Source organism: Nansenia antarctica, assembly GCF_963989245.1.
Source record: "Nansenia antarctica genome assembly, chromosome: 6".
NCBI lineage: Eukaryota > Metazoa > Chordata > Actinopteri > Argentiniformes > Microstomatidae > Nansenia > Nansenia antarctica.
In genome coordinates this window covers 14489655-14501148 of record NC_137676.1, presented here as the reverse complement: position 1 = coordinate 14501148, position 11494 = coordinate 14489655, and the positions used below count along the sequence as shown (strand labels likewise).

Here is an 11494-nt window from a genome sequence, read left to right as displayed (position 1 = left end):
CAAATGTTCAAACCTGTTAAGCCAAGTGAACAAGTATGTTGTGAAGTGTTCCAAACGTACATTCCTGCTTTGCTACTTTCGATGCCCTGCGAATCAGGCTCTCAATTGCACTTGGTTGGGACACAACAAACAAACAGGCATTGTTTTCTGAAGGAAGTACTACCGTAATGAATTTAACAGACTACCTCCTCGACATGTATAATGATCACCATGGTTGTGGAGAGACAACAACATGAATTATAAATATACAAAGTGCATCCATCATTCATAGGTTTATCTTTATATGGCCGCCGGGTCCTAGAGTTTGTTGAACAATACCTGGCTGTCCGGCTCGTGAAAGAAGCCATAAATCTTCTGCTGGCTTCGTGGACCTGTGTTCTATTAAATGTCATCCGGTCACTTAGTAACCAGGCCTTGAGGCATGTGTACCCACTCCAATCTTAATGCATGACTTTAACACAAGTGCCACCATCCATGCAGACCGCAGCTTATCTTTGTGGAGGAACAAAGAGCGACACACGCTGCTGTGGGTGACATCAATACGACCGGTGGGGTGACACTAACTAGACAGTCACATACAGCACTCTCATCTCCCCCTGTCTCATTTCCTTTAATTGCGGTGACGTGAATGGGACGAGTGAAAGGAAATAGCCGATCCACTGTTATGACATCACCTATTTGTGTTCACCTCCTGTCCTGTCATGTATTTTGAGACAGGTGCCGGGGACAGGTCAGGAAGTCGCTTTAGATTGCTTGGTTAGATCCACTGCCACCCTTTATCCCTGCATAGCATCATGGACGTGCTCATCCAAATAGGCCATTTGAATAATATGCATATCCAGGCCTGTCCTGAGGTTGTTGACTCATGATTAAACAGGGAATTTGGTTAGATAGTACCTGGTATTGTGGGAATAGGAAGTAGTGAGTGTCTGCCACAGGGATTGGACACTGAATGAGGTGATCTTGTGACAGACATCAGTTTGTTGGTTAGAGTCTCTCTGTCTCTCCATCTACATCCTCTCACATGACCATTCTGCACCCTCTGTTTAGAGTAAGTGCTACATTCCTCAGTGTTATGTCTCTCTAACAGTCTTTGTCTCTTAGACTCCCCTATCTCTCTCTCACACACACACACACACACACACAATTATTGTGGGCAAACTGTGAAAGCTCTGTGGTGTTCGTTAGTTGAATAGGCTCCGGTAAACCCTAGCTGGCCGAGTTCGGTGCCCAAATAGTATTACAGATTGTTGTTTAATCTCTCTCTCTCTCTCTCTCTCTCTCTCTCTCTCTCTCTCTCTCTCTCTCTCTCTCTCTCTCTCTCTCTCTCTCTCTCTCTCTCTCTGTCTCCCTCTCTCCCTATCCCCTCCCCCATCTGTCTCCCCCTCTGCTTGTGTGTGTGTTTTGTAGGCTAGTGGCCAAGCCCTGTGCCCACATACTTCAGATTCAGGCAGGAGTGAGTCGAAGAGCCCAGCCCAATGCTGTCCTGGAGAGGGTGTTTACATCCACCACGGTAACCAAAACATATGTTTGCGCTGCATAAGACAAAGCATTGTACAGTCGAAACATGATCATATGATTAGATTAGATTAAACTTTATTGTCATTGCAGAGTACAAGTACCAGACAACAAATTGCAGTATATAATAATCACACTCATTGCAATTAATCAAGTCTGCAAATGCACAAAGTGGAAAGTGCACAAAGTGGAAGTTGCAAAAACACACTTGTTCAAAACAGTCCAAACTTAGTTAACCCAGGTGGCACAGGTGCCATTGTGTTTCTGCTATAGACAGCTTTTCTTTGTACTGTTTAGTAACACAACTGTATAGGCACGCAGGCCATGTCTAATATAATATGTGACGTTTAGCTGACGCTTTTATCCAAAGCAACTTACATTGCAGTGAGTGAATACATTTTTCAGTATATATGATCTCAGCGGGAATCAAACCCACAACCTAAGTGTTGTTAGCACCATGCTCCACAGGACCATGTCTCTCTCTCTCTCTCTCTCTCTCTCTCTCTCTCTCTCTCTCTCTCTCTCTCTCTCTCTCTCTCTCTCTCTCGCTCATACTTCTCCATCATGCTCATCTTCAGTGTCCAGACACGCGGCGACTAGAAGGACTCTCTAAGCAGCTGGACTGGGATGTACGGAAAATTCAGAGATGGTTTCGGCTCAGGCGGAACCAGGACAAGCCCAGTACACTGAAAAAGTTCTCAGAGAGCATGTACGTTCATACCTAAATGATGTCATTTTACATTTTTACCATTTAGCAGATGCTTTGATCCAAAGCGACTTACACTGACAGTCTCCCTGGAGATAAGTGCCTTACTCAACAGCACACTAGTGGTGGTGTTCCCAGGTGGGATGTAACTCATGACCTTCTGATCACCAGTCCAACTGACTATCCACTAGGCCACCACTACCCCATGTCTGTGTGTTTCCAGACATAAAAAATAAACAACAATGTTTTGATCTTTGAAATGGATGCACCATTTATGGTCTGTCCTTTTTTATCTAGGTGGAGGTTAACATTTTATCTTGGTATATTCATCTACGCGATTCGCTATCTGTGGGTGGTGAGTTAAATAGATCTACTTAATCTACTTGATCGCTATAACTTCAAATGCATTTTGGAAACCCTTTTAATGTGTTATTTACATAACATGATATATATCTAGTAGCTGTGACCAAAGAGACAAAAGATGTATTGATATTACATATTTCTCTGTTGACAAATTGACAAGGATCTCAAGGTTATTGTTATACTTAACTTCACAGTCTATGTTTATCATATTTATGGTTTCCTTCTAGTCTCCATGGATGTGGGACACACGACAGTGTTGGCACAACTACCCATTTCAGGTGAAATATCTATTTACTAAATACCTTGGTGATGACTATCAGTTGTCAACAGATTCCACACCAGTCAATGTCAATGTGGTAGGCCAACATTTTCTTTTCTCCCCTGCCTTAGGCTCTGAGTCCTGGCCAGTACAACTACTATGTAGCTGAGCTGGCTTTCTACTGGTCCCTTATGCTCTCCCAGTTCACCGATGTCAAAAGGAATGTGAGTCATGTGACTGGGTTTTAGGGGTTGGGGAGTGGGGCAGACAGTGAAACTACTAACATTGTATTCCCCCTCACAAAAAGACTATTCCCACCACTCTACTTTCATGTGCATCCTAATGGCATGCTTGATGGTAAATTATTTATATGTAAATGTACCTGATTATCAACTGGACTTGTCTGGAAAGTGTGTGAAGTGTTCTGGCAGGAATGGGAGCTGGTCTGTCCTGTTCAGAGGCGTTTTGACTTCATAGGAACCACTTCAGTTTCATGCAAAACTGGAAAGATAATTATTGTTTTGTTTGAGTCGACCTGTGATGCTATGTACACTGATAAACTGGTTAGACATGGTGAGTTTCTGTAGATGTCATGAACACAAAGCAGAATGCTCTAGGCCAAAATATGTATCAAAAGCTCTGAAAGAACATGCAGTTCTTCAGAGGGTAGAGGATCGTTTTTATTTAGATTATTTTTTATAATTGTTGTTAGAGTTTCCATAGTTTGGTATGCATGGTCAAGTAAAAAAAAAAAAACTGCTTCTTGTTATAATACACACTCAAGTGAAAGAGAAATATAGAACTGCAATATTATTTATTTTCTTTATTTTCTACTCAGCATCCGTATCATTGTTTACCTTTCTCCTCTCACAGGACTTCCTGATCATGTTTGTCCATCACCTGGCCACCATAGCCCTCATCACCTTCTCCTATGCCAATAACATGCTAAGAGCAGGCACTCTGGTCATGTGTGTGCACGACGCATCCGACATCTTTCTTGAGGTAAAAGATAAAGGGCCCACTTAGAAAGATACATTTACTGGTTGAGGTGTCAACACAAATAGTCACGCACTTTGACAACACGTGGGCGTGAAATATTATGGTCTCTTGTGTTTTTGTTTTACAGCTGATTACCGTTACCTGTTCAACGGGTAGCCACGGCTGTTTATCATGGCTGTTTATAGCAGGAGTGATCACCGGAAAACTAAACCCATGATGAAATGATGCGCTAATTATTCCCTTCTCTCCCAAGGCTGCCAAATTGGCCAACTACGCCAAGTACCAACGACTCTGTGATGGCCTGTTTGTGCTGTTCAGCGTTATATTCTTCATCACTCGACTTGTCATCTATCCCTTTTGGTAAGAGAGGGTACTGTTGATCTGGGTAACAAGTAACTACATCTCTGACTGTGTCTTACTTAAGCCACTCTGTCCTGTTCTGCATTCTGACAATAGTATTTGTAACTCTTGTAACTGGATTTTACATTGTATTGTGAGCCCTGTTAACGTGTCGTGTGTGTGTGTGTGTGTGTGTGTGTGTGTGTGTGTTGTAGGGTGATATATACTGTCCTGATTGAGAGCTGGGAGATTGTTGGACCGTACCAGTCCTGGTGGCTGTTAAACGGGCTGCTGCTGGTCCTGCAGGCTCTTCACGTCTTCTGGTTCTACCTCATCGCTCGCATTGCCATCAAAGCAATATTCAAGGGGAAGGTGTGTGTGTGTGTTGTAGTCGGGTTCCAAGAGGTTTTGATTGGTAAAGTTATGATGCAATCTTTTTTTTTTTTTTTACTTTTGTTTGACTGATTGATATGTTAGTAAGTACACTGAAAACCACCACTGATTATTTTATTTAGGTGGCAAAGGATGGTCGTAGTGACGTTGAGAGCAGCTCAGAGGAAGAGGAGACAGACAGAAGCAAGACACACCCCAATCATCTCATGACATCATCAAAAGAGGGGAATGGAACCAATGGTCACCTTTCCGCCAATGGAGGGACACAGACCACTGAGCACTGAAAGGTGAATATGAACTGAACCTATATGACTCTCAGTATCCCCCTATATGGACCTATGTGACTCAGTAACCCTCCCCCCACCCTGGGGTACAATGACCCTCCGTACCCACCCCCCCTTCACCCTGGGGTACAATGACTCAGTATCCCCTCCCCCCTTTATTTTAGCCTTTGCACTACTGCTGGTTGCACACCCCTGGTCAATGTAATCACTCTTTACCCTTTGCACTACTACTACTACTACTACTGCTGTTTACAATACTACCATTGCACATACCATATTATTGCACATGTCTCTTTTATACATCTGTATATTACATACTGTACATAAGCTACCTTAACTGTACATAGCTCATAACTGTATATACCTCTAAACTACTGTATTTGCCATACTGTACCTATCATTGTCATGTTTTTATATCATGTTCTTATATCACTATTTGCACTTCTGGTTAGATGCTAAACTGCATTTCGTTGTCTGGTACTCTGCAATGACAATAAATATGAATCTAATCTAATCTATATATCTCTATAAACTGGACATGTGTGTGGAGCTGATATCTCCATCTCCTGAGCGCCACTTAAATGCATCCCCATCTTTGTGACACTGAAAACACATTTCACTTCTTCTCCCACTTCCAGAGAGAGAAGAGGACTGGCGCCGGTCATTCGGCGGGTGAAAGGAATGGACACTGGACCGCCTACTGCCTTGAGGACCGCTATTTATCACTGTGTGTTTCTTTGTATCATGTTCACAGCTGCCTATTCTTATCAAGGAAATGGAGAAGATGTATTAGTAGCAGTTTTACAGGTCAAATACTGCTTGTTTCGTATCTACAATGTCATTTTGATAACTACCCTGTGTTTTATTTGGGAAGAGAGAGAGCTTATCAAAGAAATGTGTTATATTTTTAATGGTTATGGGAGATTTATGTGCCTTACTGAATATGCTGTTTCCTGTCATGTGGGAAAAGAAAAGACCAAAGACTTCTCATTAAAACATTTATTTCATTCAATCCAATGGTCACTTTGATACAAGAACTGAAATGACGGTATTGCTACTCTGTTTGAAGTGTAAGTTAATAATGTGTACTCTCTTCCACCAAAAGGAAGTTCTATGCGAAGGCGGATATTACTTAATTGTGAACTAGACTGCTCACAGCTCAGTCCATGGCTGTGTGTCATGCTTGTAGTAATCAGGGGGAGGGGGGAAGTTGGAGGCGAAAGCAAATATTGTCATTGGCTAACATTATATTTAGCCTTCTCAAACAAAGTAGTCAAGTGCTTTGTGAGGTGACAAGTCACCTGTAATCAGTATCTAATTTTCGCACACTGGTCCATCAGCTCAAAGACATCTTCACTGAAGTCATTGTACTCTAGACTGAAAGAGAGGAATACAAAAGGAAAATGTGAGCTTTTTCACTTTTGAAACGACAGAAATTGTGACATTGTGAATGTCACAACAGCAGCAGCAGGTCACAAGTTGTGTGACTCATTGTAACGTTGATGACCACACTGAACATGGAATGAAGTAACACAACGATCAACGAGAGTGTATCAGTGGAGGTACAAATCGGAGGACAGATAATCATAATGCATGGAATGGAATGAGGAATGGGATCAAACACTACCATTCCTCATTCCATTCCATGCATTACAGTGAGCCTGTCCTCCGATTTCTACCTCCACTGGAGTGTATGGTCCAGACAACATCCGCTACTGGATCACTCACTTCATCTCCTGCATGGTGTGGCTGTCCTGCATGAGTCTGACCAGGGCTGGGACTGAGGCGTCAGTCAGCTCATTGTTCTTGAGGTACAGACTCTTCAGGGAACCACTGGCTCTCACGCCAGCACACAGATCCCCAAGACACTCATCAGTCAGCTGGATCATCTCAACACTAACGCACACACACACAGGCAAATACGTGAAAAAGAGTTTACACTGACCAATCTCAAAGCAATGATCCAATACTATCCATTCACTCAATTATATTCGCTAGGCGGCAATAGTTTAATCAGAGGAACTATATGGAGCAATAAGCACATTGCTTGAAACCCCACTCTTTCAGATCTAAGATAAGTGGGAAATGAAAGGGGCCCAGGTAGGATTTCTGACTGGGTAAAAGAGAAGCAAACTTACTCCAAGTGTTTCAGTCGGCAGTGTTGGTCTCCCAGGGCCTCCCAGAGATGTTTGGCTCCGTCGACTCCGATGTCATTCAGCCCCAAAGAAAGGGATCTCAGTCTGGAGGTCCCACCTCTCAGCACAGAGCTCAATTTCTTAATGACTGCGGGAGTCAAGTCACAGCGATCCAGACTGCAAGAGGATTGGTTCTAATTACTTTATATTTTATTTACTCACCATACATTGCAATACAACTTCATTGACGAGGCCTCCAAAACGGCGGCTGTTAAAGAGCTGCAGAGCTGCAGTTACAGCTCATGCACATTTTATACACTTTACGTCAGAGGTCCCTTTCATGCTTTCCAGTTATGTTTCAGTGTGTGCTCAGATGTACAGTACAAAGGAAGCTGTATTGCTGGTGTAGTACCTCAATGTCTCCAGTGAGCATCCAGGTTTGCTGAGGGCCTCACACAGTAACAGCGCCCCCTCCTGGCCCAACTCATTGCAAGACAGATTCAGTTCTGTCAGCCCGCAGTTCTCTGACTGCAAGGCCTCGGCCAGCCCAGCACAGCAAACACCCGTCAGCTCATTATCATTCAATCTGTCCAGAGATACAACCGTAATTAATAAGCCTATGGATACAACAGAGGGAGATAGGAGAGAGAGAGAATAGGAGAGATATCCTGACAGACAAAACAGCTTGATTAGGTGATGAAGCATGACATGATAGTACTGTTTCCCTTGGTTTGGACCACAGTAAGTGATCATTCTTCCTAATTCTTCCTATGTAAGCAATGGGTGCTGTATTCAGGAAGTATACATTTACAGTGCAGTTATCCATGCACAATAAAATATACTTTCACATAGATCAATATTGTCCTGTACATGCAACCTTGTATGGACGGCCTTTTCTGCATTCAACAATGCTAAATATGTTTCTTGCCAACAAATGGAAAGACATGACAGTTAAGGTATTTAAGCTTAACTGAATGGCATACGCTGCTATGGCAATAATAATCCTATATTAATAAAAAATGTAATTAAATTATCTTCCTGGACATTACATTAGCCCCTGCAGTTGGCATTGTGGGTGTAGGAGAGCCTTTGCCAGCTGGTCAATCCCTCTGTCTCCAATGGTGTCCTGTGACAGGTTCAATAGTCTCAATGCTGATTGGCCAGAGCACAGGGCTGCTGACAAAGCCTCCATCGACTCTCCGGTCAACTCACACATCTGTAGCCTGGTGAAAACACAAGGAGGTAAAGGACACTAAACCACAACAAAGTGTTTTGAAGTGTAAGTTAATAAGGTGTACTCTTCCACCAAAATGACAGAGAGAGAAAGACAGAGACAGAGAGACAGAGAGGCTGGGAAATGAGCGGCCCCAGTAATGTATCCTCACTGATCCTCTGTGCTGATAAGGCTAAATAAGTAATACTGTACGTACTGAAGCTCCTCTAGTCTGCAGTGAGGGCTCCCCAAGGCTTGGCTCAGCTGTCTGAGGCCCTGGTCCAGGAGGTTATTCCCCCTCAGGTCTAAAACACGGAGCTGGGACGTCACTGAGGTCAGGACTGCTGCCAGGTCCCCACAACAAGCCTCTGTCAGCCCGCACACTGGGGCACTATATCATCAACATCAACAGACTTGAATTAGAATTAAACAGAAAAACGTTGCTTTTGCCTAAAGGGAACGTTTTCTTTTTACATTTATGAAAACATTCATTAAGTACGCCACTCACTGTAATGTATGTAAGTTGCTGTCCTTAAGTCCAGAGCTGAGGACTTTGAATCCTGCGTCACCCAGGGGGTTATAGGACAGATCCAGTTCTATGGTCCTTCCCATGTTGAGAGCTGATGCCAGGTGAGAGAGAGACCCAACACTGAGGGTGCTCTGTGATAGCCTGCAGAGCCAGCAAAGAGAGAGAGAGGTAGGGAGAGAGAGAAAGAGAGACAGATATAAGTATGGAGGTTTATGACAATATGCTGGTTACTCTAATATTACTCAAATATTAAGAGACTTAGATAAGAGTTAAGAGTTAGAAAGAGATTCATTGAAATTCATCTATAATCTACAATCTACAAGTGAATAATACATAATATGTCTTCATCCACACTCTAGAGAAAAACTTGCTGTCCAGTTAATTTGCCTACCTTTGTAGTGATGTATAACAAGTATAACTACATCATTTGTTTAGGGAAATATGTGTTTGTATGTGGTTTCACAGTGTCGTAACCTGAACCAGACTGAGTCACACTTCGCAGCACAGTACACAAATTAAACAGATAATATCAACACTTTCAACACACAACCTTTCTTTATTTCCATAGTGGATCGTAGATCATATTGATTCTCTCTCTCCTCAATTACTCACATGATCTTATGAGAGAGGCGCATAGCTGGGACCAGAAGGCTGGCTTTCTCCTCTGTCAAATCTTTACTGTTGTACAGATTCAGCTGATCTATCTCCCCCTTGCATGACACGATGTAGTTAAGCACCACACAGTCCTGCACACTCAGTCCCCCCAGGCTGATTCCGCGAGAAGAAGCGGTGATCTCCTTAACCAGCCTCTCATTTTGACATTGATGGAGCAGATGGAAGTAGTGTAGGTGTTTCTCTTTGTGATAGCCCATCAATACTTTCTGAGAGGTGCTTTTAAACCAGTGATTGAAACCGGTGATCCGTTCAGTGTTGAAGTCTCCTAGTTGGGATTCTAGAGGCTCCCTCTGTGTGGGCTCGGAGAGGCCTGACAGGTACAGATCTAGAAACTCCACGTGACCATCGTGCTTCTCTAACATCTCATCCACACTGCCCACTTTGGACTGGTGGTCCAAGTAGAAGGACACAGCCAAAATAAACTCTTGCATCATCTGGGTGTGGAAGGAAATAACACAGTCATCAGATTCCAGATCACCATCTATACACAAGAAAGAGCTCAGTGATGTGAGAGAGGTCAGGAAGAGATGAAGACCGAAGGAGGTCATTTCCTCTTTGGAGCAGGAAGCATGTTCAGCAAGGCAGCAATGAGAGGCCATTCTACCAAGGGCACACACCAGATCTCTGGCTTGGGCCTTGTCCAATGATAGCGCCTGAATCAGATGAACAGTAATGCTAACAAACACCTGGGTTAATGTTTCTGGAAGCCTCTCTCCAGCTTCCAGTAGAGACTTGTAAATAGAACACATTGTCCAGTAGAATTTAGGGGAGGTGCAAAATTCATAGAACCCCAATGTCCTCTCTATGTTCTGGAACGCTTGGCTGCCTGCACTAAGCTCACTGAATAATTTGTCACAGTAGGCCTTCCTCTGGGGCTTCAGAAACCCCAACAGCTCCACACGGTGGCCAACCAGTGACTCAACACTTGTGGTTGGCCTGGTGGCTAGCATTACGGCTGCCCCCTTTTGCAGTGTCCCATGGACCAGGCTAGCCACTAGCACTGAGGCTGAGGCTGGCTGACAAGGGTCCGAGCAGAGGGTGGAGGCTGTGGGAGAGTCCAGGCTGTGCTGGTACTGATCCAGCCCGTCAAACATGAACATAAGTGACTCTGGTTTTTGCAGGACTAGGGACAGGGACTCTTTGGAGAGGTGACTGTGATGCTGCAGGAGCAATGTTTCTAGGGACAGTGCCTCGCTGAGGGTATTCAGATCCGTGAATGTGAAATGGAAGACAAAGGAGAAGTGCTGGAGGTGTCTGTCTGTTGCCCAACCTGTCATCAGCTTCTTCAAGGCAACGGTTTTGCCACAACCTGCTGGACCAACCACTATTATAGGTTTTGGCTTGTCCCTGTCTTCAGATAGTGCAGTTAAGATGACATGCTCAAAGGACTGCGAATTCTCTTGCACCTCTTTTTCTTGAACCTCAGTACTAACAGTCATGAGGGGTATGTACTGGTTGTCATGGACCACCTCCCTTGGTGACTGTCCTCCGAGCAGAGTTGATGTGTCCTTTGACCTTAGGCTATGGGCCAGCATGGCTTCTTTGTGCATCGTGTGGATAGCTATTGAGAGAAAAACATAAAGTGAAAAATAGGGAAGAGACACAGATGGACCATTGTTGAGATACCCACGTGATCACGAAAAACGTTAACCGTATTGTGGGCACACGTGTCACTCGCACAGATCTAAGCATGGGAATGATGCACATAACATAACCAGCAGTCCTGGCGAAGGGACAGTTTACATAGGCTAAACAATTTTGGGCAGTTGCATGGAACAAAGCGTACACCAAGAAACATTGTAACGAAAGGGTTACGGCATTGAGCATTCTTACTTTGCAAAGAATCCATCGATGTAGCCATTCTGTATCTGTGCGATATCGTGGTACGTACAGCACCCTGTTATTTCAGAGTAGCCGAGTTAAGATGTATCGAGAAAAAAAAGAAATGCGCTGCTACAGAGATCAAGTCAAATGCTTTGCCTAAGCTACGTGCTTTTTATACTTGTGGTAGAAAACGAGACGCAACTTGAATCAATGTTGTGCAATTTCCTTTATTGCATTCCATGGCAATAGCAATACTT

The 11494-nt window shown here is 43.7% G+C and overlaps 2 protein-coding genes across 2 annotated transcripts in view; one reads left to right on the top strand and one right to left on the bottom strand.

The window, feature by feature from the left end:
• LOC308160310 (ceramide synthase 5-like) overlaps positions 1 to 4861 on the top strand; it is a gene marked incomplete at both ends in the record, with an annotated part of 5265 nt that extends 404 nt beyond the window's left edge. Inside the window, 9 exons of the mRNA XM_080534228.1 lie at positions 1411 to 1513; positions 2097 to 2227; positions 2522 to 2579; positions 2815 to 2865; positions 2978 to 3070; positions 3720 to 3848; positions 4099 to 4205; positions 4400 to 4556; positions 4700 to 4861. Of these exons, the coding sequence (XP_080390354.1) occupies positions 1411 to 1513; positions 2097 to 2227; positions 2522 to 2579; positions 2815 to 2865; positions 2978 to 3070; positions 3720 to 3848; positions 4099 to 4205; positions 4400 to 4556; positions 4700 to 4861 (991 nt within the window). The remainder of the gene's footprint in view (positions 1 to 1410; positions 1514 to 2096; positions 2228 to 2521; positions 2580 to 2814; positions 2866 to 2977; positions 3071 to 3719; positions 3849 to 4098; positions 4206 to 4399; positions 4557 to 4699) is intronic.
• Positions 4862 to 6168: 1307 nt separating this feature from the next.
• On the bottom strand, positions 6169 to 11274 carry LOC308160309 (NACHT, LRR and PYD domains-containing protein 3; the record flags this gene model as incomplete). Its single annotated transcript, XM_080534227.1, has 9 exons — positions 6169 to 6238; positions 6590 to 6757; positions 7000 to 7173; positions 7409 to 7582; positions 8046 to 8219; positions 8427 to 8600; positions 8718 to 8879; positions 9351 to 10974; positions 11247 to 11274. The coding sequence occupies 9 exons, from the start codon at positions 11272 to 11274 to the stop codon at positions 6169 to 6171; spliced, it is 2748 nt and encodes a 915-aa protein (XP_080390353.1).
• Positions 11275 to 11494: the final 220 nt, after the last annotated feature.